The sequence below is a fragment of the Anguilla rostrata genome, chromosome 12 (assembly GCF_018555375.3).
Source record: "Anguilla rostrata isolate EN2019 chromosome 12, ASM1855537v3, whole genome shotgun sequence".
NCBI lineage: Eukaryota > Metazoa > Chordata > Actinopteri > Anguilliformes > Anguillidae > Anguilla > Anguilla rostrata.
This window is the reverse complement of record NC_057944.1, coordinates 15,167,391-15,194,156: the sequence shown is the minus strand read 5'-3', so window position 1 is coordinate 15,194,156 and position 26,766 is coordinate 15,167,391. Positions and strand designations below refer to the sequence as shown.

Below are 26,766 nucleotides of genomic sequence, written 5' to 3'. Positions count from 1 at the left end.
CAAGCGCTCACGAGTGTAAATTTACACAGTGAATCTAAAATGGAATGAATTTAAGAACTTCAGTTCTGCTTTGCAGCTAACTATTTAAAATGATCAAAATCAAAGTATTCATATTACAAATGCAATTGCAATATTCTTGCTCTTCCTTCTTACTTATTAAATAATTATTTTGTCTTTTGTAACAGACAAGACCCCCCTTGAGAAAAAGCCCAGAGGGCGGCCCCGTCGGTCCCCGGTGGTCCCTCAGCTCACTTCTCATGAAAAGCCCCAGGAAAGCTACCGGCCACAAGAGAGGCCCTCAGGGAAGGCGAATAGGTCCCCAGAAAGGCCCCTGGTTTCCAGAGAAAAGAGGAGAGGCCGACCCCCTAGGTCTGCCCAGAGGGGTGATGCAGGTGCAGGGGAGCACCAAGGTGGGGGGCAGCAGGCCAGCAGGGGGTGGGTTTGTGGCCAAAATGTGTCTGAGGGTGAGAGGGAGAGGCAGTGGGGCGCTCCCAGGGATCGGCGTTTCCACAGGACCAAAGTGAAGCTCAAGTCCAGCCTCAGGGTGGTTGGGAGGAAGGGCGTGGCCATTCCCGTGGCGCCGCGGCGAAAACGGGGGCGGCCCCCCTCCGCAGAACGCCTCAGAGCGGGGGCCCCCACTCCCTCAGGCCACCAGGGTCCCCACGTGGAAGTAGGTCCCAAACAAAAGACCCCTGGGGATTTAGACCCTCGTACTCCTCAGCATTTAAAACTCAGGACAACACAGACTACTGACGCCACCGCAGACCCCTCCTCCAACAGGTCCCCAGCGCCCGCCACACTGAGGAGGGTGCTGGGGGTCCGGCAGAGCCCGCGTCTGCTAAAACCGCCGCGCATAGTTCCGCCTTCCCGGCGCAGCGATGCTGCCATCGCCAAGCAGCTGCTGCAGCGTGCCAAAAAGGGGGTGGCAGTGAGGGGGTGTTCGGGCGGGGCCGGCCGGGACAGGGCCATGAGGAGGAGGTGGACACAGCTGAAGAATATTCGGCAGTTCCGCATGCCTGTGGTCAGCACCATCTCCATGCGCGTCATTAAGACCCCAAAGCGCTTCATTGAGGATGAGAGCAGTTTCCGGGTTCCACCACCCCATGCCAAGATGGCCCGTCTGGATGCCGCCCCCTCTGCCTCCCTGCCTACCGCCCCTGCCTCTGCCATCACTGCGGCCCCTGCTCCTGCTGGGACTGTAGTCTCCATCGTCTCCCTGGCCCCACCCCCCACTGGCCCCGAGTTCGGCAGTACGGTTTCCCAGCATTCCTCCCGCTCCAGCAGCCCCAGCCTCGACTCCTCCAGCGAGGCCCAGTCCCCACCCCCCCCAGTGCATCCCCCGCCCCCAAGCTCCGAGCGAGGGCGGATGGTGACGTTTGGGCGGGGCAGGAGGGGGAGGAGGAAATGCCTCATCAGTCCAGCCACGGGCCTCCTGCGCTCTTCCTCATCCCAGCAGGCCTCCCCCGCAGCCTCGTCATCCTCCCTGCCCCCTCTCCCCCTCCTTGCGCCGCCCCACCCCCTGCAGTCCTCGTCCCCCACCTCTGCTGTTGGGGAACATCACCCCCACCACCACCCTGCCTGGGTCATGCCCCACCCCATGGCCTCCTTCCTGCCTCCCCCGCCCGTGCTCTCACCCCTGCAGGACCAGCAGCGTTCCATCCTGCGCCAACCCACCTTCCGCTGGTCCTCTGCCCTCGCCTCACGCCAGTGCTTCTCCTCCGCCAAGTACGCCAAGGAGGGGCTTATCCGCAAGCCGGTGTTCGACAACTTCCAGCCTCCTCCGCTCACCGCTCGAGACGTTGGACTGCTGCCCCCGTGCGCCGGCGTGGGGGTGGGAGCACCCTTCGCCGCTCCGAGCAGGGGCACCGCGATAGGGGGGTTCTTCCCACCATTGCCCGCCCACCACCACCTACAACCCTCCTCCCGCTTTGGGGTCCCGCTTCACAAGCTCCGCCCCCCACTCCACAAGCTCCGCCCCCTCCTCCGAGCCCCCCGTTTCACTCCCAGCGAGGCGCACTCCCGCATCTTTGAGTCCGTCACCATCCCAAAGCCCAGGTCAGCCTCGCTGTCCGAGCTGCGCGCCCCATCTCTTATTGGCCAAGGAGTGCGCCGCAGGAGGAGGGGTCAGCCCCGGTCTCCCTCACATTCCATGACAACCCGGAGCAGCCAATCAGGTGCACAGGCGGGAAAAGGCCCCTTGCAACAAGGAAGCTCTGTTGCCAGCCCCCTCCTCACATGTGCCTTAACCTCTGCATCTTTCAGCACCTTTACAGCACAACCCACCAGCCTGCCAGCTGAGCCCATGATCCACAGGCCCTCTTCCACATCATCTTCCTCTTCGCTCCTCATGTTTGCATCCAGCCTTCAGCTGGCTGGCCGAGGGCCAGGGATGGGAGGGAAGGAGAAGGTGTCCTCATTGCCCCAGGAAAACCTTACCAAGGAGAAAGACACAGAGGAGCGAAATGAAGAAGAGAACAAAAGGGAGGTAGAGAAAGAGTGCGAGAGGAGAGGGATGGCTGTTGCTGCAGGGGGCATTTCGGGGGTGGTACCCTGTCCTCTCGTTGCAGGGGGGAATGCCACTGAGGATCCTCCTCTGTGTTCCACCCCCAAAAATGGTTCTGTCGACACCGCAGAAGACCCGCCCACCATGGGGCCTGGACACAGGGCATTCCCCGAAACTTCTCCTGCCTGCCCCACACTCAGGGTGCAGTTGTCCAAAAATGACACGGCTGCAGACGGGGCTGAGGAGGAAGAGGAGAAGGTGGTAGAAGAAGAGGAGGGGGAGGAGGAGGAAGCAGAAGAGGAGGAGGATAAAGAAGAGAGTGTGAATCCCCTGTCCCAGCAGCCCCCCGCCCCTTCTCTTGACCCTGCTCTGGCTCCTGAGGGCAGGCAGCAGGTTGCAGGGATGCTGAAGAAGGGCAAAGCTCAGCCCTGTAAAATGGAGAAGAGCAGGCCTCTGAAGTCTACAGAGCCACCTAAAGCACAGGTGAGCAGACTGGTGAGGCATTGAGTGTGTTGGAGGGTTGTTGGTACTCCGTTTACATCTTGCCAAATGGCAGTCCCTAGCCATGTGTAATAAAATGAGTTCTCCTATATTGATTTATTGTTGACCATGTTTTTTTGACTGTGTGTTTTTGATCGTAATAACTTTGGGTATTGTTGACTGTGCATTGTTGACTTTGTGGTGTGGATTGTGTAATGCACATTCCACATATTCCATATGTTCTTGACCTGTGCCATGCTACTGGTTGCTGTGTGTATGTTGTTGACTTTGTGTGATGTCGAATTTGTGTGAGCAGGACTTTTCAGACACCCCAGGCCGGGGGCCACGCATTAAGCACGTGTGTCGCCGTGCCGCTGTGGCGCTGGGCCGAAACCGCGCTGTTTTCCCCGACGACCTGCCCACCCTGAGTGCCTTGCCCTGGGAGGAGAGGGAGAACATCCTGTCTTCCATGGGGAACGATGGTGAGAACCCTGCACTTTCCTCGTCTGGCCCGCGTCCTTCCTGCATTATCCTCCAAATTCATTTTTGTCCAGCCTACACTCCAAGGGTAGTAATGATATTTTTGAAAATATTTTCACTGCAACATGTTTTTGTCATGCAAGACACGTGTTATGTTAAAAATAAGGGTACTGCTCACCTTGCTCAGGCCTGTTCTCTCTCTATTTTCACGTTCCTCCCCCTCTATTTTTCGTAGATAAATCCTCGGTGGCGGGCTCAGAAGAGGCGGAGCGTCCCGTCCCTCCCGTGAGGCCTGCCATGAGGCCCAGGGTGGTGCCCGACTCCCCGGCGCGGGCGGGACGGCGCTCGCGCCGCTGCGGGCAGTGCGCCGGCTGCCAGGTCCCGGATGACTGTGGCGTCTGCGCAAACTGCCTGGACAAGCCCAAATTCGGGGGGCGCAACATTAAGAAGCAGTGCTGCAAGTGAGTCCCACGCGCAACGACCGCGCTCATCATCAAAAACGCGCTTGACATGGTGTGAGTACGTATATGTCTTCTGTCTCACAGAGAGAGGAAATGCCAGAATCTCCAGTGGATGCCTGCGAAGATGTTCCTCCAGAAACCAGGGAAAGGTGAATGATTTGTTTCCATATTCCAATAGGAAGCACTGCCTGCAGGGGAGGATGTATTTGCTAATTTGTTCTTTCTGTTTAATTTTTTTGCAGTCAAGAAAGATAAAAAAGAGAAGCAGATGTTTGAGAGAAAGGACTGCCGTCAACCTGTGAAGACTCCCCCTTCAGAGGGCAATCCCAAACCAGTCCCACTCACTTTAAAGGAGGAGCCTGCTTACAGTGAAACTCCTCCCCTAAAACTCAGCGAGGAGCAACAACCACAACAGCCCCCCTCCACCCCCAACCCAGCTGCAGCTCCCGAGACTAAGCAACGTTCACCTCCCCTCCAGCAGGCTCCCCCACCTCAGTCCCAGCTACCCCCCCAGCCAAATCAGACGCCTCCACAGAAAGGAAGTGTCACCAGCCCTTCTCCCACAGAACCCAAAGAAAAGCCCCAGCAGTCAAACATGGGCCCGCCCCCAACTGAATCAGGTCAGAGTTCACAGTGCTCAGTGTGTGTGAGACACATATAGTCCTGGTGTAACTTTGCTTGGCCTTAACTCTCAGACACACTCTGGACTGCACACTGTTATGTCTGTGCTACATTCACATTGTAGTGTTTTGGTTCAGGCTGTGTGAGTGATGAAAACATTGATACATTTGCTTTAGCCAGTTAAACTGGAGGTTTGAGTTTGATGGAGGGTGTTTCTTGTCAAAAGTTTATACTTGGTGTCAAAAAATAATCTGGTATTACACCATTTTGCTAGTGAGCAAGAGCCGGTGTAATGTCAGTCTTGCCTTTGAAATTGATGCTTATTTATCACATTCTTTCAGCTTCCGAAGTAAAGCTGATGAGAAAACTGACTCCTGGATTTCCTCTCCCTGATAAAAACAAAGCAAAAGAGAAGGTACATGTCCCAACATGAACTCCCCAGCTATCTGTTTCCAACCCATACAAGAACAGTGAAATTTTGTGTCTTGCTATGTTTGTTAGCACTGATCATGTTCAACAACATTGGAAGGTATTTATGATGTGATACCACTCCAGATAAGTAATGATATCTCAGCAACGATTTGAAAACCCAAGACCAAATTTTCTGGAGGTGTTGATGACATTATAACCTAACTTCGGTGAAAATTTGATTCAGTTTGAAGTATACGTTTTTTTGCAGATAAACTTTCAAGATTAAAATCACTCATAACTCTGTTACCTTTCATTTTGGGGTGAACACAGTACATATACATATATATTTGTATGTAGCTGGAAAAGACCTTTAAAGGCATACAATGCAGGATTTCTTAGCCTTACTCCTCCGTCTTCAACCCCACCCACTCATGCCGAGTAAATTACCCCATCTGACGTAGATAGATGGATAGCTAGAAGTAACGTTAGTACTGTGAAATGAGTGACTGTAAGCAGTAAGAAAGCAGATTCAATTATAGCTTAATGCCATTATATTGAAAGTAATAGTGGTTTAATTGTTGCGCAAGTATTATTGTCACCAGCTTCACACTGCCAGTAATGTTACTTATAGGCCCAACAGAAAACAAGCCAACTCCACATCGCTTTTAATCCCCTTAGCACCATCACATCGTCCTTCTCTCTGTGACCTCATCCCTGTCACTGATTCCCCACGGTTTGGGGTCTCTCTCCCTTTGTGCACAGGAGAAGCAGACCCCCACGAGCAGGTCTTTAAACTCGCTGAGCACTCCCTCGACAGGGGGCGCTGCTGCGCCCAGAGTACCCTGCGACGGAGTGCATGGCCTGCCGGGGGAATTCAAGGAGGACTGTGACGTGGAGAAGGTGTGGGAGGCAGGCGGCCTCAGCATCCTCACCTCTGTGCCCGTCAAACCGCTCACACTCTGCCTGCTGTGTGCCAGCAGCGGGAACGTGGAGGTGAGCTACACCTTCTCTTCCTGCACGTTTACTCGGAGAAATGTACCTTTACATACCTTTGCATATGTGCCCAAGCATACGCGTGTACCTTCATCTCACAGAGATGTATTGAAGACTGAATGACAGGGAGCCTCAGTGAGTTTATTTTTGGCTTTTAAATCGCAGCTGCAAATTCGTGCTAAAATGATTAGACACGCAGGCAACACATTTAGAAAAGTCTTTAGTGAAGTATGTATTCAGAGGAAGTTAATGGAAAGTGGTCTACAGCGCAGGCATGCATGTGAAGTATGATTAAAATGAGTACTCCTGTCTGTAATGGCAATTTACAGACAGGACCCTTTTTTGGGCATTTTTGGCCCTGTAGGTACCTCCTTTAAGACCTTCTTTTCAAGAAAGTTGCATGCTTTCATACCAGTCAAGGTGCAGGTGAAAGTTTACTCAAAGAGCAAGGAATCCCATTATGTCAGCATTGCTTTTGTGCAATTATGCTAGCAGAATTTTGTTTTTCACATTCACAGGGAATTTCCCAGTTGACTGTGATTACTGCACTGAGAAGCCATGGTTATTCTGAGAGGTTACAGATGACACTTTTTGCTGTGCAGTTTGTGTTCTGTCAGGTATGCTGTGAGCCCTTTCACCTTTTCTGCCTGGGGGAGGCAGAGCGCCCCCTGCAGCAGCAGCGGGAGAACTGGTGCTGTAGGCGTTGCCGTTTCTGTCAGGCATGCGGCCAGCAGGACCCCAGGAGCAAGGTGACTCTACGCTTTATACTCTGTAGTCTACACTTAGCACCCTACGCCGTGCATTCTGTACCCTACACCCTACGTTTTATACAGTACATTCGAAACCCTACACTCTATGCCCTACACCCTACACCCTGGATCCTACACTCCGAAACTAGCACTCTGCACCCTGTACCCCACATAAGCTCTACACACCATACCCTGCACCCTGCACAATCCACCCTTCACTCTCTACATCCTATACTCTCAACCCAATGCCACAGTATGCACGCTAATCTGTCTCATATTGTTTGTATTATTTTGCTATGGCCTTAACTCTGCCCCCACCTCCATTTCAGCAGCAGCTACTGGAATGTGAGAAGTGTGGAAACAGCTATCACCCTGAGTGTTTGGGGCCCAAGCACCCTCGCAGACCCACCAAAAAGAACAGAGTCTGGGTCAGTACAACACCCCTCTCCTCCCTGTGATCCATCTCTCCTCCATGGGCCACGCCACTTTAATGTGCATCCTTATTTTATTAATCCCTTCTCTCTTTCTGCCCAGATCTGCACCAGGTGTGTGTGCTGCAAGAGCTGTGGGTCCACCTCTCCGGGGAAGGCTGCCGATGCCCAGTGGTCACATGACTTCTCCATGTGTCAAGATTGTGCTAAACTCTTTGTTAAAGGTGTGCAGAAAGGGCTGTTGTGACGGGAGTGCATTGTGGGAAGGACCGGGTGTGCTTCTATTTTCAGTATCAGGCCCAGTGGGTGTGGTCTCAGTAGGAGGACTCTCTTCATTGTTACGTGTGACTGTTTTTCCAGGTAACTTCTGCCCGCTCTGTGACAAGTGCTATGACGATGACGACTATGAGAGTAAGATGATGCAGTGTGGCAGCTGTGCACGCTGGGTGCATGCCAGGTGTGAGAATCTCACAGGTCAGTGCTTTTGCCCGCTGTCAGTATGTTCCTGTTTATGTTTGACGTGTCCTGGCACTTTTACTTTCCTCAGCAATTGCACCCCCTCCATTAGGTTTGGACAGCTTTGCAGATATCAGTTGTTTTGTCAGCTGTTCCTCAGTGAGTAATACCCACAGTCTACTGTTATTCCCTCAGACTTATAATTAAATGAAATGATCTGAGATCTGTGCCTTTTTGCCTGTCTGTCTGTAGATGAGATGTATGAGATCCTGTCCAAACTGCCTGAGAGCGTGGTCTACACCTGCACTAGCTGCACACGGCACCCCCCAGCAGAGTGGAGGACTGCCCTGGAGAAAGAGCTGCAGAGCTCGGTACGCCGTGTCCTGAATGCACTGCTCAACTCCCGAACTTCTGCACATCTCCTGCACTGCACACCGGTGAGTCACCTCCGCACTCCTGCTATCACAGTACTGGTTCTCATGGTTTGCTGTTTTTGTGTGCATTCTGCTTTCTATGGTAATAGTGCCTATCTATAATAGTGGTCATCTATGGTAATGGTGCTTATCCATGGTAACAGTAATGATTTATCTTAGGCTGTAATGAAGCTGTCAGAGCTGAACCCAAAGTCGGAGGGGAGCCTACCGTCTCGCCGCTCCCCTGAGGGTCCCAACCCTCTTCTCCTAAGGGGGGCGCCCCACTCTAACAAGTCCCCCCCAGACCTGGAGTCTGTGAAGACGAAGATGGAGAGTGGTGGCTATAGGTCTGTGGTGAGTAGCCCTGTTTCCTTTCATCAGTAATCAGTGTAAATGCACAGCCGGAACACCGTAGAGCAACACTAAAGTTTTGATTTGTTTCAGCTGGAGTTCAGCGATGACGTGGTGAAAATTATCCAGACTGCCATCAGCTCTGATGGAGGACAGCCAGAGAACAAGAAGGCTAACAGCATGGTGAAGGCCTTCTTCAGCCGGGTCAGTATCGGGAAACGGCGCCTGTGCTAAGCTCAAAAAACTGGAGAACATAGGAGATAATCATAACCACTGGCACAAATGGGCTGAGCTGAGCTTAAATGTAGATGGTCATTATAAAGCTGGATGGGATGGTGGTTAAATGGAAGCAGTGCATAGCAGAATCAGGTGATGTGTGGAGTGGGAATTGGCTTTAGTGGGGCATGTACTCTATGTGGTGTGCAGTGTGTGTTGTGTGTGGTAATTTTCTTGTGTGCTTATTAGTTTGTTCTATGAGATGGGTAGTGTGGATTGTGCTGAAAGCAGTGTGAGGTGTGTAGTGTCAGAGGTGTGACGTTCATAGTATGATGTGTGTAGGTAACCTTATGTTTGCCTTGGCTGCAGCAAATGGAGCGGGTCTTTCCCTGGTTCCAGGTGAAGGAGTCCAGGTTCTGGCAGCCCCACAAAGTGTCGCCCAGGTGAGCCCCACAAAGTTAGCCTGCAGGACTCTTCCTTTAATACACCATGCAATGTTAGGAACGTTGGGTAACACACCCTAGATAAATTCCCATGCCCCTCTGGGAGTTCTTGCCTCATCATTGCTTGTTAAAATGAAGACAGTTTGGTGTTCTTCCTGAAAATAGAATTTTCCCCCCATTTACATTATTTAGTAAGCAATATGAATATTTATTCCCTAGGAACGCAGTCTCCCATGTGCTTCACCTCTTACATTAACATGAATCGTGACCAGAATGCGCACTACTGCAGCGACCTTGAGCAGAGTACCTGACAGTTTCATTTCGTTGACCTGTACTGAGACTGGTAGATATAATGCAGTAGGCCTGTACTGGGTTTGCAGCGGCACACTGGTAAGTGCTGTCATCCTGCTGTCACTCACTGCAGCAGTGAGTTGCTTCCAGATGCAGTTCTGCCTCCTTCCCTGGACCACAACTATGCGCAGTGTCAGGAGAGGGATGGGAGCCCCCCGGCAGAGCAGTCTCTCCTCATGAAGAAGATCATCCCTGCACCCTGGCCCCAGACCCTTGGGGAGTCTGACCCCCCAATCACCCCCTCACCTGCCCCACCCCAAAACCTGCGAGGTGAAGCTGCTCACAGACATGGAGCTCGGTTATTGTCACTGTAATCTGCATTATAAATTTGAATGATTTATACCAATCCTGCACAAATAGGCATTCATTGGTTCTTTTAGTTCAGGCGTATGGTTTTCATACACCACTCCTAAGAGTATTTGCTGTTCTCAGATTACACACTCAATTGACTTTCTTTAGGGTTGACTTCTGCTTTAGGGTTGTTACAGGTCCTAATACAGGGTTATTGTTTTTTTTGGGTTTCAGAGGACAGTCCTGAAGTGGTCCCACCCCCTGGTTTGAGTGACAGCCGGCAGTGTGTACTCTGTCTGAAGTTTGGAGATGATAACATTAATGTAAGTGACAATTTTCCACAGATTATACAGGTTATCACTTTAACTTAACCCTCAATGTAACACTCTGGGTTAAACTATGAAGACCAAGGAGCTCCCAAAACAACTCTGGGAAGGAGCAGTAAAAAGCTGGTAGGTCCATTCTTCCCCATAGGTCAGTGCCTAGATCTCTCCAAACTGAGCCGCCAGGCAAGGACGAAACTGGCTTTGTCTACTGTACGCTATACAATTGATACTTGCTGTGATTTAGACAAGGCTGCCATTAAATGTGAGAGAGTATCCAACTTTAATCATTTGAAACAGAATCTGAAACATGGGACACATTAGTGAAACTACTGACCAATGGAAACTTCGAAAGAGCTAAAGAGATGTGGGGGAAATGCCCATGAGCCAACAATGTCTTGGTCACTCCACTTACCTGCACTGAGCACGTGTGATGTGTATTTCAGGATGGTGGCAGGCTTCTGTACATTGGGCAGAATGAGTGGGCCCATGTGAACTGTGCGCTGTGGTCAGCTGAGGTGTTTGAGGATGATGATGGTACCCTGAAGAATGTTCACACGGCAGTTGCACGTGGGAAGCAGTTGGTAAGTGAAGGGGGGCCAGCGTTGTGGGTGTGGTTAGAGTACTGACGGGACATGATTACAGTACAGGGTGGGTGGGGTTGAGTTAGGCACTTGGGGTTAGCAGTTAATAACCTGAAAGTGAATAAAAATTGATGGTTGTTTAAACATTGAAAATTAAAACAGAACAAAAGTATGATGTAATATGTGTGTGTGTGTGTGTGTCCGTGTGTCTGTGTGTTTTGTGTTTCTCCCACAGCGCTGTGAGTTGTGTAAGAGGTCGGGGGCATCAGTGTGCTGCTGTGTGTCTGGCTGCAGCAGTAAATTCCACTTCATGTGCGCACGGCGGCAACGTTGTGTCTTCCTGGAGGACAAGAGGGTGTACTGCCCACGGCACCACAACCTCAGCAAGGGTGAGGTAAGGACTTTCTCTAGAGCCCCCAGCCTATCACAGCCTGATCAGTCCTCCTAAACCAAGTACACTTTACGCCTTCAGTCCCAGCTACAGTGTTTGAAGGAATCACACACAAACGCCTGGTCTCCAGTAGAACTGGAGGAGAAGGGGTGATGTTTTAAAAATCTCAAACCTACTGCTGGGGTCTCCATACTACAAAGCCATAATAAAGGATTATGGCTGCGCAGTTCTGTACCTTTTAGCCTGATTAGCTGTCTATCTGTACAGGTGGTATCAGAATCTGGGTTTGGCGTGGCACGGAGGATCCTTGTGGATTTCGAGGGGGTAAGCCTGCGGAGGAAGTTCCTGAGCTGTGCGGATACAGAGAGTATCCAAATTATGATTGGTGCGTATGTTCCCTAGGACCTGTCCCCATTTGCTGGGCGAAGCCTGGCTGTTCCTCCAGAGATAGAGCTGTGATCTCGTGTCTGTATCACTGCAGGTTCCATGACCGTTGACTGCTTGGGAATACTGACAGAGCTCTCTGACTTTGAGCACCATCTATTTCCCATCGGATACCAGTAAGTGCATTTCTTATCTTTGTGTGCCATCACTTTATGTTTTGTTTGAACAAAAGTATGTCATTTTTGATTTTTCTAAGTAATAGGTGTTCTCTTGTTGATTAAGAAAGCGGCGGTTGTTCATGCTGTACATTGTAAGGGTGTAAGGATGTTCTTTCAGGTGGCTTTTGATGACATGCACCTGTAATTAGTTGTTGTTTTTGTGATATTTAATTTGGGCATGACAATGAGATCAGGGGCCCTTACTGTACAGAACACTGCACTACACCTGTTTGTCTGGTATTCATAGCTAAAAGACACCTGGAATGAGTTTTCTCTGCCAGTCAGGGCAGAATCACCAGTGTAACGTGTGGATATTTCACCAGGTGTTCCAGAGTGTACTGGAGCACTGTAGATGCCCGAAGGCGCTGTGTGTACACCTTCAGGATTCTGGCATGTGGTCCTCTGTTAGGAGATCCTGTGTCAGGTGGGAACCACTTCATTTATCCACTGTGCACATTCACAGATTCCAACCAAAATAGTCAAAAAGCAAGTTTAGTGACAAAGATCTTCACGGATGTTTCAGATGGCTTTTGTTTGGCATCAGTCATGACAGCATGTTGAAATGAATTTTTTCCATGCCAAAATTCAAATCTGTGTTGAAGTTCTTGTTTTACAGTGATAATTTCTATATCTTAGCGATCAAAAATTGGAATCAAATCATTCTTGTTTCTATTGCAGAAATGGAACTTTCACCTCAGGTGGACCCAGTGAAGTCCTTCTCCATTCCCACAACAAAACCAAAGGCTAACATGCGGAATGGAGAACACAACCAAACCCTGGGCCAGTCTCCTTGCTGCAGTCCCCTTCCTTCTCCAGGTAACCTGTCCCATTCGGCCTTGGACATAACATTCCCATTTCTTTGTTCTTACAGAACTTATTGTATGTAGTTGTACATGTCTGAAAGAAAAGTGAGTGTATGTATATGGAGTTTAGTGAGTAGGTCATTATCAGAGATGTATCTGTATAATATGAGTGCATCTAATAACAGATGTGTTGTTCCGTTTAGGAGCCCTGGTTGATTCTCATCATGGAATTGTAAAGGTGGATGATGCCCCTCTAAGCTCTGGATTGCAGTGCATCGGTGCCCAACAGTGCCACACTTCCTCCCCCTCTCCTTATCTTTCAAAACAGAGAGTCACCTCCACTGTATACGGTGGTGGTATACTGAGCCAACTAGGGACCTTCTCGTCTGCACTCTCCCTCTCCATCACCCCCCAACATCCAGGGGCAAAGGAGGTGGAACGGGAGAGATACCCTGCTGTGGACAGCCTGAGTGGTGAGACTATGACTTTAATCCCAAGGACCCAGAGTAAATGGCGTGATGGTGTGCCAAAGAAGAGAGAAAATAGCAGAAGGGCACATGATGGTAAGCTGCCTGGGCCAGAACATGTTGTGGCTGGCTCACTCAAGGAACGAGCTGCATTACCTCCTGATACTGTGGTGCTAACTGGGCTGTCCAAGAGCAGCAGCTGTAAGCTGGAAAAGGGGGAGCAGTGCAGGAGAGGCACAGAAGGGCTGCCTTCCCCACATTCTCCTGCAACCCTTCCTAGGAGTAACCTTGGGAAAGATACTATTAGGAGCAACTCCGAAAACAATGCTAGTAGGGGTAACTCAGTTAAGGACACTAGTAGGGGTAACTCAGTTAAGGATGCTATTCGGAGTAACCTGGGGAAAGATACTAGAAGGAGCAAATCAGAGCAGGACACTAGTAGGGGTTATTCGGTGCAGGATGCTAGTAGGAATAACTCAGTGAAGGAAACTAGTAGGAGTAACTCAGTGAAGGATGCTCGCAGGAACAGCTCTGAGAAGGATGGTAGTAGGAGTAACTCAGTGAAGGATGCTTGCAGGAACAGCTCTAAGAAGGATGGTAGTAGGAGTAACTCAGTGAAGGATGCTCGCAGGAACAGCTCTGAGAAGGATGGTAGTAGGAGTAACTCAGTGAAGGGTGCGCATAGGAACAACTCTGAGAAGGATGGTAGTAGGAGTAACTCAGTGAAGGATGCTCGTAGGAACAACTCTGAGAAGGACGCTAGTAGAGGTAACTCGGTGAAGGATGCTAGTAGGAGTCACTCAGTGAAGGATGCTACTAGTGGGAGTAACTCAGAGAAGGATGTTAGTAGGAACAGCTCTGAGAAGGACGCTAACAGGGGTAACTCGGTGAAGGACACTAGTAGGGGTAACTCAGTGAGGGATGCTAGTAGGAGTAACTCAGTGAAGGATACTAGTAGGAGCAACTCAATGAAGGATGCTAGTAGGAGCAACTCGAAGAAGGACACTAGTAGGAGTAACTCAGTGAATGATGCTAGTGGGAGTAACTTGGTGAAGGATGGTAGTAGGAACAGCTCTGAGAAGGATGCTAGTAGGAGTAACTTGGTGAAGGATGGTAGTAGGAACAGCTCTGAGAAGGATGCTAGTAGGAGTAACTTGGTGAAGGATACTAGTAGGAGTAAAGCAGAGAAGGATGTTAGTAGAGGTAACTCAGTGAAGGATACTAGTAGGAGTAACACAGTGAAGGAAGCTAGTCGAAGTAGCATAGTGAAACATAATAGTAGAAGTTACTCAGTGGAGAGTACTAATAGGAGTAACTCAGTAAAGGATACCAGTTGTAGTTACTCAGTGAGGAGTAGCTCAGTGAATTGTGCCCGCACTAATACCTCTGTGAAGGATCCTTGTAGGGATAACTCCACAAAGGATGCTGGTAGGAGTAACTCAGTAAAGCGTGCTAGTTCGAGCAACAGAGTAAAGGATACCAGTAGTTGTAACTCAGGGAAGGACGCTGGTAGAAGTAATTCTGTAAAGGATACTAGTAGGAGTAATTTGGTTAAAGATACTAATAGGAGTAACTCAATAAAAGATAGTAGTAGGGGTATATCAGTAAAGGATGCTAGTCGGAGTACCTCAGTAAAGGAAAATAGTATGAGTAAGTCAGTAAAGGATGCTGGCAGGAATAATTTAATGAAGGATACCAGTCAGCATAACCCAGTGAAGGATATGACTAGCAGTAATCTGGTGAGAGATACGATTATGAGTAACCTGGGGAAGAAGAGGAATTCAGCCCAGGCTACTGCAGGTACCATGAAACCAGGACCTCAGCCACAGTACCACAGGGCTGCAGTAAATATTTCCCATGGGCATCTGCCAGGGCCAGCTTCAACAGCCTCCTGCAAGCCCTTGTGGTCCCTGGAAGCCACAGCAGGAGATGCTGTCACCCACAGTGCATCCAACAGCCGAGAAAGGAGCTCCAAAGTGAGAGCCACGGGTAGTGTGGCAGTGACAGTGAGAGATGGACACAGGAACAGGGAGGAACTCACACTGAAAGGTGAATCCAGAAGCAGTGGGGAGGCAGTAGTGAGAGAGAGAGACAAAAAGAACACTGCAGGCATCAGAAGCAAAGCATCTGGGACAAAGGGAAAGGAAAAGCATTCAGACCAAGCGGGGTCTTCCAGTTGTGATCAGAGAAACTGCGCTAATGTAGAGGAACTGAAGCTAAGGTGTGAATTGGAAAGAGGCCTTAAGGCTTCGCAGGTTGACACGCCGAAGTTAGGGAAGGAATTGTCCCCAAGGGAAAGGAAGCAGTGGGACCAGGTAAAAACGATACATCTGAGAACAGATCCGAATGAGACCCACACTGTCAGCACCTCCTGCTCCACAGTTACATCACCCTCCTGTTCCTCATCTGCTGCTGCTCAGAGTCTCCATACAAGATCCTCAAGCCTGCTGGTCTTCTCCTCTACATCCACAAGTCCAGATAGTTCAGAATCAGAATCTGAGCATCACCTCCCTGCTCATCACTGTGAGGATGATAAGGATGGCCCTGAGGAAGGTGAGGAGGATGGTAGTGCTGCAGATGAGAACCAAGAGGACGACAGTGATGAATCTGGTTCTGCAAAGCGGCGCTACCCACGGCGCAGTGCTCGTGCACGCTCCAACACGTTCTTTGGCCTCACGCCTTTTTATGGTGTGCGTTCTTATGGAGAGGAAGATGTGCCATTTCACTGCGATGGAGAAGCCTGTGAGCAGAAGAGGGCTGGGGGTAGGAGCAGCAAGCTGTCACCAGAAGGGCAGGTGGACAGGGCAGGCAATGTGTCCTCCTCTTCTTCAGCGGAGAGTGAGGAAGATGAGGAGGGTAGTAGTGAATGCCCAAAAAAAGATGCATTCTATTATAATTTCACCCGCACTGTCCTCAGCCCTGGTATTGAGCAGTCTGTGGGCAGGATTCCAGAGCTTCACAGCTTCCTGAAGAAAGAAGCAGGAGCTAAGGAGACAAAAGGGGAAGAGGCAGGAAGCTCAGTAAAGAGCCTAGGCCAGCCAAGGATCGGCCAACTGGATGGAGTTGATGATGGCTCTGAAAGTGATGCTAGTCTGAGTGCTGCCGGCATGAACACCACATCCACCACGTCTACATCAACAAAGACCACTCGCAAGAAGAAGGCCAAGGAGGGCCGGGTGGAACAGGACCGGCCAGAAAAGCAGGATGAAAGCAGCAGCAGCGGGTGTGGAAATAGCGGTGGCCGTGGAAATAATGGAAGCCGTAGCCGTAGCAGAAAGAATCAGAAGGAGAGCTCTCTCTCGCTGGGCAGTGGGAAGTCACAGGGACAGGGTCCCTTGGATGCTCAGCTGTCCCTTAGCACGGACCTTCTGAAGTCAGATTCTGACAACACCAACAGTGATGACTGTGGGAACATCCTACCCTCTGACATCATGGAATTTGTGCTCAATACACCATCCATGCAGGCCTTGGACCAGCAGCCTGAACCCTCCTCCTCTCAACTGCTGTCCCTAGATGAGGGATTTAGCCTTGATGGAAACCGGGGGAAAGACATGAGCCTCTTTGAAGATTTCCCTCAGCAGCTGCCCAGCACCGGGTCAGCTGAGAGGGGAGCCTCTGTGCCAGGGGATGAGCCATTCCTCCCTCTGGAGCTGCCTTCTGACCTGTCTGTGCTCACTACCCGTAGCTCCTCAGTGACCAGCCAGAACCCTCAGCCTGAGCAGCCAGAGCCTAGCAGCCACCCCATCATATCCCTGCCCACTGATGATTCCACTGGGGAGAAAGTAAGCAATAAGACCGGAGGGAACATAGTTGCCAATGAAAACCAGCAAGGTGGCCTTGGAGGTGGAGATCTGCAGTCTGTAGAGGGTCGCATCACCCCTGGTCACATAGACGCCAATCTCATTGCAAGCCCATCCACAGGCGAGGTGATGGAATCGGCCAACCGTGAGGTGACTGACACTTCTGGTACATCTGGATTGCAAGGTCTTCAGAAACACAACTATGTACCTACTCCTGCTGGTAGTTCAGGCTCCACCCAGGTGGCTAGCACTGCAGTTCAGCCCACTCACTTGAAGCCAGGCACTGAAAACCTAATTGTGGTGAATCAGCACCTGCAGCCCCTCTACGTTCTGCAGACATGTCCTGGTGTCACCCAGAAGATCCAGATTGCTCCCTCAGTCACTACAGCTGCAGTTATTGATACCAGGTCCTCCCTTATCAGCTCCATGACAGGAGGTTTGACTCTTACTGCAGGCCTGCACACCGGGGTTCCAGCTCCTCAGTCCATGTTTCCCCCTGGGAGTAAAGGGCCAATACCTATATCCCACCACCCTCAAATCCACACTTTCACTGGTACTGCACACACGGGATGCCAGCCTATGCCCAGCGCGTCATCAAGCCTGCTCATTGGGGTTCACCCTAATGACCCCCACATACTGGTGTCTGAGGCTGGGCAGCACCCTGGTCTTGCCCCCAATTCTGCCATTGTCTCCTGCAATTCATCCATGCCTTCTTCTGTGCAGAATAAGAAGCGGCCCATTTCCCGCCTCCAGCCACGCAGGAGCAGGAAGCTGGCTCGAGCCCAGAGCCAGCCTTCCAATATGACTCTTATCAACTTATCCCCTATGCAGATTACTGCTGGAATCCCAGCACAGCCTGAACTAGTAGAACTAGGCGCCCTGACCTCAGCTGCTCCTGCACCACACCGGAAAGTCCCCAACATTATCAAACGGCCTAAATCAGGGGTCATGTACTTTGAGCCACCAACTCTGCTGTCACATGGAGTGTCAGTTTCCGCTGCACAGCCTGTTGTCCTAGGGCACGAGCCCCCCGCACAGCTGCTGCCCTGTACTGTATCGGGACTGAACCCTAATCAGTCTGTACTGAACGTGCTGTCAGTTCCTCCTGGGGGCACTGGCAGCCTACTGAGCACGTCAGCTCTCACTACGCCCATCAGTGGCTTGCTCCTCAAAGCTAGCCAGCAAAGCATGGGTCTTCCAGACCACCAGATGATCCTACAGTCAGGGACCCCCATAATCCCACAGCTGAGCAACACAACCCAGACCCCTGTTGCCAGTAGCATCTGCGTCCTGCCTCCCACTCAGCTGCCCTCCCATCAGACCCTTGGCATTTCAGCAGCTCAGCAGGAGGCTCAGCATCTACAGCATCACCCAGCCAAGAAACCACAACCTCCTGGTCACAGCACAAGCGTCCAGAACTCCGTCCTGCTCACCTCTGACAGGGTGTCATCCCAGGCGTCACAAACTAAAGACATGTCCAGGACCCCGGACCATCCGCAAGCATGCAAAACCACAAGCACTGCGGGCACAGCTCCACTCTCTGGCAAGGGGAAGCAGAAAGGAAAAAGGACTCTGCACAGCTCTGATGAAGCAGGAGGCAAGAAGGCCAAGGCCTGCCACGCAGACCACCCCCATGAGCGGCTGGGCGAGCCCAACAAAGGCAGCTGCTCTTCATCCACATCTAGGTCAGTCTGAGTTAGATGGCTATGTATTCTGATCATATTAATTGATGTAATTTGGCCTTATGAGAAAATTCCAGATCTATTGTTATGGAAGTCTGACACTGTGTCAACTGTCTTAAATGAGTAATGGCACAATGCTTAATAGCTTATTTAACTAAACAAAACAAATGAACCAAAACATTCAATAGACAGAATTGCATGCTATTTGGGTTCCTGGGGCCACAAACAACTGTCCTTAAGTACGAGGAGAGCATTGACCCTCCCCTTCTTTAAGCTTTATAAATTTCATTTAAGGAGCATGGTGCTTTTCTTAGGATAGCAATCTAGCTAATACTGTAAAACTTAATTTGTTCTTGTAAATGCATTCGTTTTTAAAAGTTCTGTTGTGCTTGACAAAGCCAGTGTTCCAATTTGACATTGTAATCAGATTCCCATCAAGTGTTTCACCAGCATCTCTTAGACATAGAAAAATACCCATGAACTATAGGAGCTTGAGGCAAGGAAAACATGGAAATGGCTGGGTACACTGTCTTTCAAGATATTCTGTAAAACAATGCAGTGTTGTATTGATGCACCAGCTCGACATTTGCTTGATTGATGAGGACAAGTACCAGGGCTAATTAACTTTCAGTCACATTCACAAAGTGAACAGTGTTTTCTCCTGAAAAGGATGGGAAGCAATTGACAAGGGAGATAATAAGGATAATAGCTCTTGTGTGTTGCTGCAGGTGGCGGGACCCAGTCTCCCATGATCCCATGGACACGGAGAAACTCAAGGAAAGGGAGATGAAGAGGTGAGTTAGATACTCTTAGTAAGGTATTGATTTTGATTCTCATCCTGCCCAAGAAGCATGTTAGTGGATAGGTGCTGTTTTTACTGAAATTGACAGGGCTCATAGAACTCTGTTCTCAGTCAGTAGCCTAGGCTTTTCCCTGGAATGGTGGCTAAACTTTCTGCTTCAAATTGCAACAGGGCTGAGATACTACAGAAGAACCCCAAGCCCACAGGTGAGTAAGATATCAAATGGGTGATACTAAGTGTGATGGGAAAATGACTTAGTTGATAGTCGGCATACTCATTTTTATTTAATTATTTAATTGTATATTTATTCCAATACTCCCCCTGTGTAACTGCTGACTGATTGACTCTTTGTGTGGCCTGCCCTGCTTTCGACAGCTCTTGATCCCCATAAGGAAGAAGGGGCCAAATCATCGATCAGTGAACGAAGGCTACTGTTTGAGATTTGCAGTGATGACGGCTTCCAAGTCTGCTGTGAGACCATTGAAGGTACAGCGGGAAACCTCTTTCTCCTTATTTCACAACTCACCTGTTTCTTTATATGCTATTGCCCCAGTACTGCACAGTTGCAGTCTTTTTTCCAAACCCATGAATATGTGTTTATGTGAAAGTTTTGCTTCATCATATACTCTTTGTTATGTTCGCAGAAGCCTGGAAGTCCCTGACAGATAAAGTCCAGGAGGCGCGCTCACATGTCAATCTTAAGGAGCTTTGCTTTCAAGGTCAGTTTGAAGGCACCAATGCTCATATAAAAATGATTCCAAAAGGCCTGTAGACTTCCATACTGAATATTTTGCATTCTCCCCCTGTGAGTTCAGGAGCAAGCGGGCTGAGGATGTTGGGTCTGGTACACAACGCTGTCATCTACTTTGTGGAGCAGTTGCGTGGCGCCCGGCACTGCCGCAACCACCGCTTCCGCTTCCACAAGCCGGAGGGGATGGGCGACCCGCCCGTCAACCCCCACGGCTCCGCCCGTGTTGAACAGCACCACAGGTATGGCCTTCGTCCCCCTCGCAGGTAAAGCCTCCGCCCTTGTCTCCGCGTGGCATACTGTGAAATCCTCCCCACTGTCACACTGTATTTCTGCCTCTCCCTCTCAGGAAGTCATTGGTTGACATGTTTAACTTCCTGGCCTCCAAACACCGTCATCCCCCACCATACCAGCACCGGGAGGAGGAGGCGCATCCAAAGTCTGCTCGGTGGGCCAAGCCGTCACTCCGTCGTCACACAGTCTGTTATTGAGAGGTAGAGGTGTCCTCTTGCTTACTGTGGAAATCCCACTGCTTGCTTTCTAGGCGTGGCTCCAGTGTGGACCTGCCTTTACCAATGAGGCTCAGACGCTTGAAGAAGGCATCCAAGAAAGCTTTAGGGGTCTACAGGTAAGGGTCTACAGCTAGGGGCCTGATTTAGATTAAATATTGAGGGACTCTGGATGATGAGACTCCAAATGAGTTCCCTTCCCAGGGGGAACCCCAATAATGGCCTGTTGGTCTGAATGTAGCCACTGACTATGCTGTCTGTGCCTGACAGATCAGCCATCCATGGCCGGGGTCTATTCTGCCGGAGGAACATTGACGCAGGAGAGATGGTGATTGAGTACTCAGGAACTGTCATTCGCTCCGTCCTTGCTGAAAAACGCCAGAGGTATTATGAGGGCAAGGTGAGACATATGGCAAAATGGCCACAGACGTCAGCTTCAGAGACGCCAGCATCCCAGACATCTATGTCACAGACACCAGCCTCACAGATGGGCCTCTCTGTCATTGCCAGTCACATCAAACACTCCTGCACCAGTCACATTAGCTTACTCGTAAAGCCATTGCTTGGTGCACAATTACCCAGTGAGGGGATGCCATTATATGAACTATCTAAAAGTGGTCCTGGCTGCCATTCTATGCTTCACTAGAATAAAACAGAAGGAACAGCCAGCTAAGGCCAGCTAATGGCATTTGGAACACAGTAGAACATATTACTTTTAGTTGTGGTTGCGATTAGAAAACCCCAACCTCAATAATTAGTAATCTCGACGGCTGACACTTTTATTTTTGCACAGGTAGGGTATTCATGGCGTGTAGATAAGGCCAATTTGAGCTTAAAGCCACTGGGCTCTCATACTCCTGATAGTTGAAAGTGTCTTCCCATATTTTCTTTGTGTGCGTTCACACGGTGATGTAATGATAATAACTGTAATGATCTGGTTCTGCAGGGAGTCGGCAGTTACATGTTCCGCATTGATGACTATGAAGTAGTGGATGCTACCATGCATGGCAACGCGGCTCGCTTCATCAACCATTCCTGCAAGCCCAACTGCTTCTCGCGTGTCATCAACATCCAGGGCCACAAGCGCATCATCATCTTCGCCCTGCGCAACATCTGCAGGGGCGAAGAGATCACTTACGACTACAAGTTCCCCGTCGAAGGGCCGGGCCACAAGCTTCCCTGCAACTGTGGAACAAAGACGTGCCGCAAGTTTCTCAACTGACGCCCCGCCCTCTCTGCGTACTCATGCCAGGTCTCTCACTTCTGTCCCCGCAGTTGTCTGAGCTCTCAGGAAAAGGGGGGTACTGAACCCTGCCTTTCCTGTACCGTACAAGGAGGGGCTTCAAACGGAGTTCACAAGGTAACTGTCCAGCGCACCCTTGCTTTATGGGAAGTGGGTGGAGTTTATACTGTGAGAGGCCTTTGCTTTATGAGGGGACTTCAAGAGGCAAATTCATTTGCAACCAAATTGGATATTTTTTCATATTTTCACCAAAGTGCGATTTGTAGCAGGGAAGCAAGTTGCTTTTCTTTCAGCAGAAAAGGAATAACCAGCCTTTCCCCTCAGAAGCATCTCCCTGTTTGAATGTATTCACCTTACTGCCCCACACATCTGATCTGGGGTCAGCACAACAAACCCTAATCCTATGGCGAATGATAATGTGAAAAAAAACCTGAAACTGATCTAGCATCAGCACTTAACGGCAGACTCAGTTTACACCAGAGGAAAAAGGAGCTGTGCTGAGTTTTATTTAAAATATCCGTTGTGTGACTAAAACATTCAAAATATTAATTCATAATTTTACAGGCAAAGTAGTCTTAGACATTAGAGGGAGCAGCAGTCTTAGAGTTAGACTTGTAACAGGAAGTGCGATGGTTCTCTTTTAAGGTCATAGTGATGTTGTTTATAGTGATATTCATGTGCGTAATTAAACCGTGTAAAAGTCCTTACTAGACAGTACTAGGCGGAGAATAAGGCAGTGGACAAAATCCCGGTTCTGACCACTGACTGACTGCAGACTGAACTAACCTCTGTTGTTCAGGAATGTGTGTGTGTGTGTTTTTTTTATTTTTTTTATTTTTTAATTATTTTTAATTTGTGCTGTATATTTCAGTTTCTCCTTTATGCTTGTATGTAAATAATTTAATACACCAAATAATCTGAATCAGTTGCATTACTCCTTAGTTAAAATGGAGACGGAGTGCTTTATACAGTGTTATACAGTTTTGCAGACCTGGCAGCAGAATTATTGGGAAAGACGGGTGATTTTTTGGGCGGGCACATATCGATCAATGTTCTCAAGCGAAATACCAGCTGATCTACACAGGATATTGCGTTTTCCCAAAATTTTGAAACAATTTTTTGTTGTTGTAAAATGCTACTATTCATTTATGTGAAGTATGCATACTAATACTATTAGTCTATAATAATAATAATAATAATAATAACAATAATAATAATAATAACAATTAAATAGACAATTTTTGTTGGTCAGCAGCTAGAGGGGAGGGACGGGCCGGGGAGGGGGGCACAGAAGTCATCCAGAGCAGGCCCGACCCAAAAATGCCCACCCATAGCGCCGGGTCTGCAAGTCTGCTTATATATTTGTTGTTATTATGGCCTATTTACTTCCTGGTCTTATTGGTCTATTGAAGCCGTTTGTTACGTTGGCATGTCTTTATTCCCCTGCTGTAAAGGGAACCAAACAACCCCTTTATACCAGCTCTTTAAAGGATTCTGTCAGGAGACTTTACCTCAACGTTGGTTATGTGAGCATGTATTTTATTTTATTTGCAGTCTTTACTGGAGACTGGAGCTGTATTGAAGTCTTATTGTTTGTCCGTATGCCTGTTTTTATGGATAAAGCGAAATCATGCTTTTATTTTTTAAATGTAAGTAATATGTATATTTTTCTATAGGCAAGACAGAAAGGCACTTGCCTGTGAAGAACACTTAATGGTTTTATATTTTTTTAAAGAAAACACTATTTATTTTACTGCGTTTTTTTGTAGGAAATCAGACTGTGTCCATACAGCAGCCTGGTCTTGATGGCTGCTTTTATATGTTTAATTTTGTAGCCTGTATATTAATTTCTATTCCAAAGAATAAAACTCTCTATCGACCAGGTGCTCATACTCACTGTCAGTCTGAGCTCGTCAGGGCATCTTCAAAATACAGCTTTAGTATTTGAGGGAGACATATCAGAATATAAATGTTGACCTAGGACAGTAAGACATGTGCCAGCCTTAATTCCAGAAGAATATGTCAGGATGCCCCCTAGCCACACCCATATTTAAATGATTTGATCTGTGCCATTATTTTGAATTCTTTTTTCTCTTATTGAAAAGCAGGGCTCTTAGTGAAAGGAAATTCATATGTGTTCTGAGTGCAACAGCATCTGTAGTCATACAGGTATATTCATTTTTTAATGAATGATTAAAAAAAAAAAAAAACATATTACATTATCCCAAATTAAAACTGTAGGCACTACCACTAAAGGTGGGTTGGGCAGATTGTGGCTCAGTCGTTCTGTAGCCTGCACTGAATCATGTGAAGCCTGTTGCCTTCAGCATGGCTGGGTGCTGCTATGCTCAGTGGTATTGGGTGTGTTCATGTTTGTTTTTGTGGACAGATGGCTGATACTCCAGCCAGGTAAAGTGCTGCAGTGCATAGCTGTAGCTCAGTGTTCCACAGCGAGGGCCTTCTTGGCCAGTTCCTGCCATTATAATATGTCAGCACTTAACACTGGTGCACACCATGGAATGAGTGCCTGTCAGTGATATTTGCCAGCACATTGTGCCACAGTTGTACGCTGATGCCTATCCATGGTAAAGATTTTAACCTCACTCAGTCAGAAAGGAACCGGGGCAGGCAAACACCTGTTATGTTATACACTTACGCTGTCATGTCTTTGTTTCAGTTATAAAGCATCACGCTGTTTCTTTTTCTTCATTTCCGAACGGATCAGCGTTTATACCGTGTATATATTCTATGCTAGCAACACAGCATCAGTCAATATATACACAGATTTCATGTTTCTTTCAAAATGTGGCACATTTTTAGTGAAATGTTTAATTCTGACAAACAAAACGTTCTTGTTAGCTAACCCTTGTTGCACTGCCCTTGTTTGAGATTATGCTCTACTTACAATGCAAGCACTTGACTTCTTTCTGTCACATTGTCTTAAAGCCAGAGTCACCATGTAAATATTCGTTAAGAGGTCTGCGCTCTGGGGCTGCTGGGTGGCTCACCCTGTTAAGGCGCTGTTCCAGTGCATCGATCACACGCGCTTGTCTGCACCCTCCCAAATCGACAACAGAGCTTGCAATGAGCCTTGCAATGTAAGCATGATTGGGAACCTCAAATTGGTGAGACAAAGGGGGAAAAGCATTTTTTAAAAGAGGTCTGTACTCTGTTTTATTGTTGCTGAAAAATGCTTCTGATGACCGTATTGCAACACTGGACATTTATGATTGGATTGTTAAGTTGCGTTTTTAAAAAGATTTTTTTGCCTACATTGTTCTGTGGTAACACATTATCCATTTAATATGTGGAAATGAGTATTTAAAACTGATGTCGAATTGCTTACATCTCAAGTAAGCCTGGCTCTAGAGACTTTGCATCTGATGGACATTTTATTGTATCTTTTGAAAGATTTGGGTCAGTGATGTATTAGTTGATATGTTAATTGTTAATTAACAAGTGTTCATTTTTATGTTTGCTGAATATATGAATGATTTCAGTGCTTGTGTCCATGTGTGCATGTGTGTATATAATGTGGTTGTAAACATCCTTTTGAAGTCAGGCATTTTTATCTTTGTTTGTTGTAGTGGGGAATGCATTTCTGTTGTAAATTTATAGCAGGGATTTTAGACTGCTTTCTTAATGTGGTATTGTTTAAGGCCTACCAAGTACTCTTCTACACACATCTCCCTTATCGCTTCTCTCCATTTTCTTATACTTTCATTTAGTGTTACATAAACTGGGAATAACAATATTTATTTTGAGAAACATTTAATAACCATCATTGACATCACAGGTTACAGTAGGTGTCTGGCCTAAACAGGAAGAAGCTTTCTTCACAATTGTTCCTTTTGTTTTTTCCTTTGTTCCAAAGGAAGTGTATAGGCGCTGGCTTAAGGGAGACTTGTTGGAGCAGCTTAAAAACACGGTGTCAAAGGGTTCCTGTGGCCTTGCCTTGATGTTTTTGTCATGGACGCCTTTTCATTTTGCCTTTCCTTGAGAAAGACGATCATGATGGTGATGATGGTGATGACAGTCCCTGTGAATCGGTTTCTTGTCAGGAAAAACCACTGAACCACAATAATTTCCCAATGTACCGAAACTACTTAAAGACTGAATGTAAGACTAAATGGCTTGTAAATAACTGTAAAAAGAAGTGTTTCTAATCATTTTTAATTTCTGTGCACTTTTTTTTATTTAAGTGATAGTTTAAATAATAAACATGTCTGTTTTAAACTTCAGGTTGTATGCTTTTGTTGGTCCAAAACAGCTCTACAAAGCTTTGGTGTGTGTTGCAGAAGTATAGTAGGCTACAAAGTATTATACTTCTGAAACATGCTATTGCAGCAGCGGCATTAAAATTATGTTCTGTCTCATGTGTGCACACATTGTAGCTGCAGTAGTTAGGTGATGGGAGAAGCATTTTGTTTTTGTGTACTACAAAAACGTTACTCACATCAAAGAATTATTGACAAGATTCTACCTAAAATTCAATAATATATAGTTACCCGAGTGCATTCCGTCAGTGGAATTCAGAAGATCGACTTTTGGCAAGGAGAAAATATAAAAATGGCACAAAATGTTTGCTTTTAAAACATCTCCAAAGATGACCTTGTTGAGAATATAGAAGCCATCAGTTTCGTCGATAGCTTGTAAACTATTATTAGTGGATAGGGTCTATCATTCACGTATTTAATGCTTCTTCTTCCTTTTTGGCTTTTTTTTGCAGTACAAAACTACTGCAGCTCTTGGCAGCATTATGATTTTAACTTCATAAATGACTGTATATGCTGGCAAAGTATTCCCTACAATGTACAAGGAGTTGCTGCCTTTCTGCTCAATGCTTGTGATGATGTCATATTTGGTGAGTTTTTAGCATAAATGTCAGAGGGAGTGTGTAGTACTGGTCATTGACCTAGTGCTTTCCTGAAAAAACCCCCCCGTAAAAGTACTGAGGCTTTTTGGAAAGAAATTAACCCGTGGAGCTACATGCTGTGTTTTTCATCTCTAGCTCACCTCAGTACACTCTGTTTAAGCCCCACAGACAGTGGGGTTCCCTTTGCTGCCTCCCGCTATACAGCACCTCCCATAAAAGGTGACAGCCCTAACCTGGCCCAGGTGTACAATCAAGAGAACTCAGGCAGCTCTAACCTGGCCCAGGT

General features: G+C 48.0%; 1 protein-coding gene across 2 annotated transcripts in view; it reads left to right on the top strand.

Annotated features, from left to right (window-relative positions):
- The window catches only part of LOC135236253 (histone-lysine N-methyltransferase 2A-like), a 29,287-nt gene extending 3,442 nt beyond the window's left edge, over positions 1–25,845 (top strand). The window contains exons 3-35 of one of the 2 annotated variants that reach the window (XM_064302515.1): positions 186–2,986; positions 3,300–3,465; positions 3,699–3,924; positions 4,009–4,073; positions 4,167–4,544; positions 4,887–4,960; positions 5,719–5,949; positions 6,552–6,698; positions 7,031–7,126; positions 7,233–7,353; positions 7,490–7,603; positions 7,838–8,022; positions 8,179–8,352; positions 8,443–8,553; positions 8,935–9,008; positions 9,433–9,629; positions 9,885–9,973; positions 10,420–10,557; positions 10,793–10,951; positions 11,216–11,333; positions 11,430–11,508; positions 11,874–11,974; positions 12,229–12,366; positions 12,557–18,305; positions 19,031–19,096; positions 19,276–19,310; positions 19,480–19,590; positions 19,749–19,823; positions 19,920–20,094; positions 20,202–20,300; positions 20,397–20,480; positions 20,632–20,761; positions 21,308–25,845. In XM_064302515.1, the coding sequence (XP_064158585.1) occupies positions 186–2,986; positions 3,300–3,465; positions 3,699–3,924; positions 4,009–4,073; positions 4,167–4,544; positions 4,887–4,960; positions 5,719–5,949; positions 6,552–6,698; positions 7,031–7,126; positions 7,233–7,353; positions 7,490–7,603; positions 7,838–8,022; positions 8,179–8,352; positions 8,443–8,553; positions 8,935–9,008; positions 9,433–9,629; positions 9,885–9,973; positions 10,420–10,557; positions 10,793–10,951; positions 11,216–11,333; positions 11,430–11,508; positions 11,874–11,974; positions 12,229–12,366; positions 12,557–18,305; positions 19,031–19,096; positions 19,276–19,310; positions 19,480–19,590; positions 19,749–19,823; positions 19,920–20,094; positions 20,202–20,300; positions 20,397–20,480; positions 20,632–20,761; positions 21,308–21,583 (12,782 nt within the window). In that variant the 3' untranslated portion in view covers positions 21,584–25,845. Of the gene's footprint in view, positions 1–185; positions 2,987–3,299; positions 3,466–3,698; positions 3,925–4,008; positions 4,074–4,166; positions 4,545–4,886; positions 4,961–5,718; positions 5,950–6,551; positions 6,699–7,027; positions 7,127–7,232; positions 7,354–7,489; positions 7,604–7,837; positions 8,023–8,178; positions 8,353–8,442; positions 8,554–8,934; positions 9,009–9,432; positions 9,630–9,884; positions 9,974–10,419; positions 10,558–10,792; positions 10,952–11,215; positions 11,334–11,429; positions 11,509–11,873; positions 11,975–12,228; positions 12,367–12,556; positions 18,306–19,030; positions 19,097–19,275; positions 19,311–19,479; positions 19,591–19,748; positions 19,824–19,919; positions 20,095–20,201; positions 20,301–20,396; positions 20,481–20,631; positions 20,762–21,307 lie in introns of both variants that reach the window. The other variant, XM_064302514.1, reaches the window with a different exon arrangement.
- Positions 25,846–26,766: the final 921 nt, after the last annotated feature.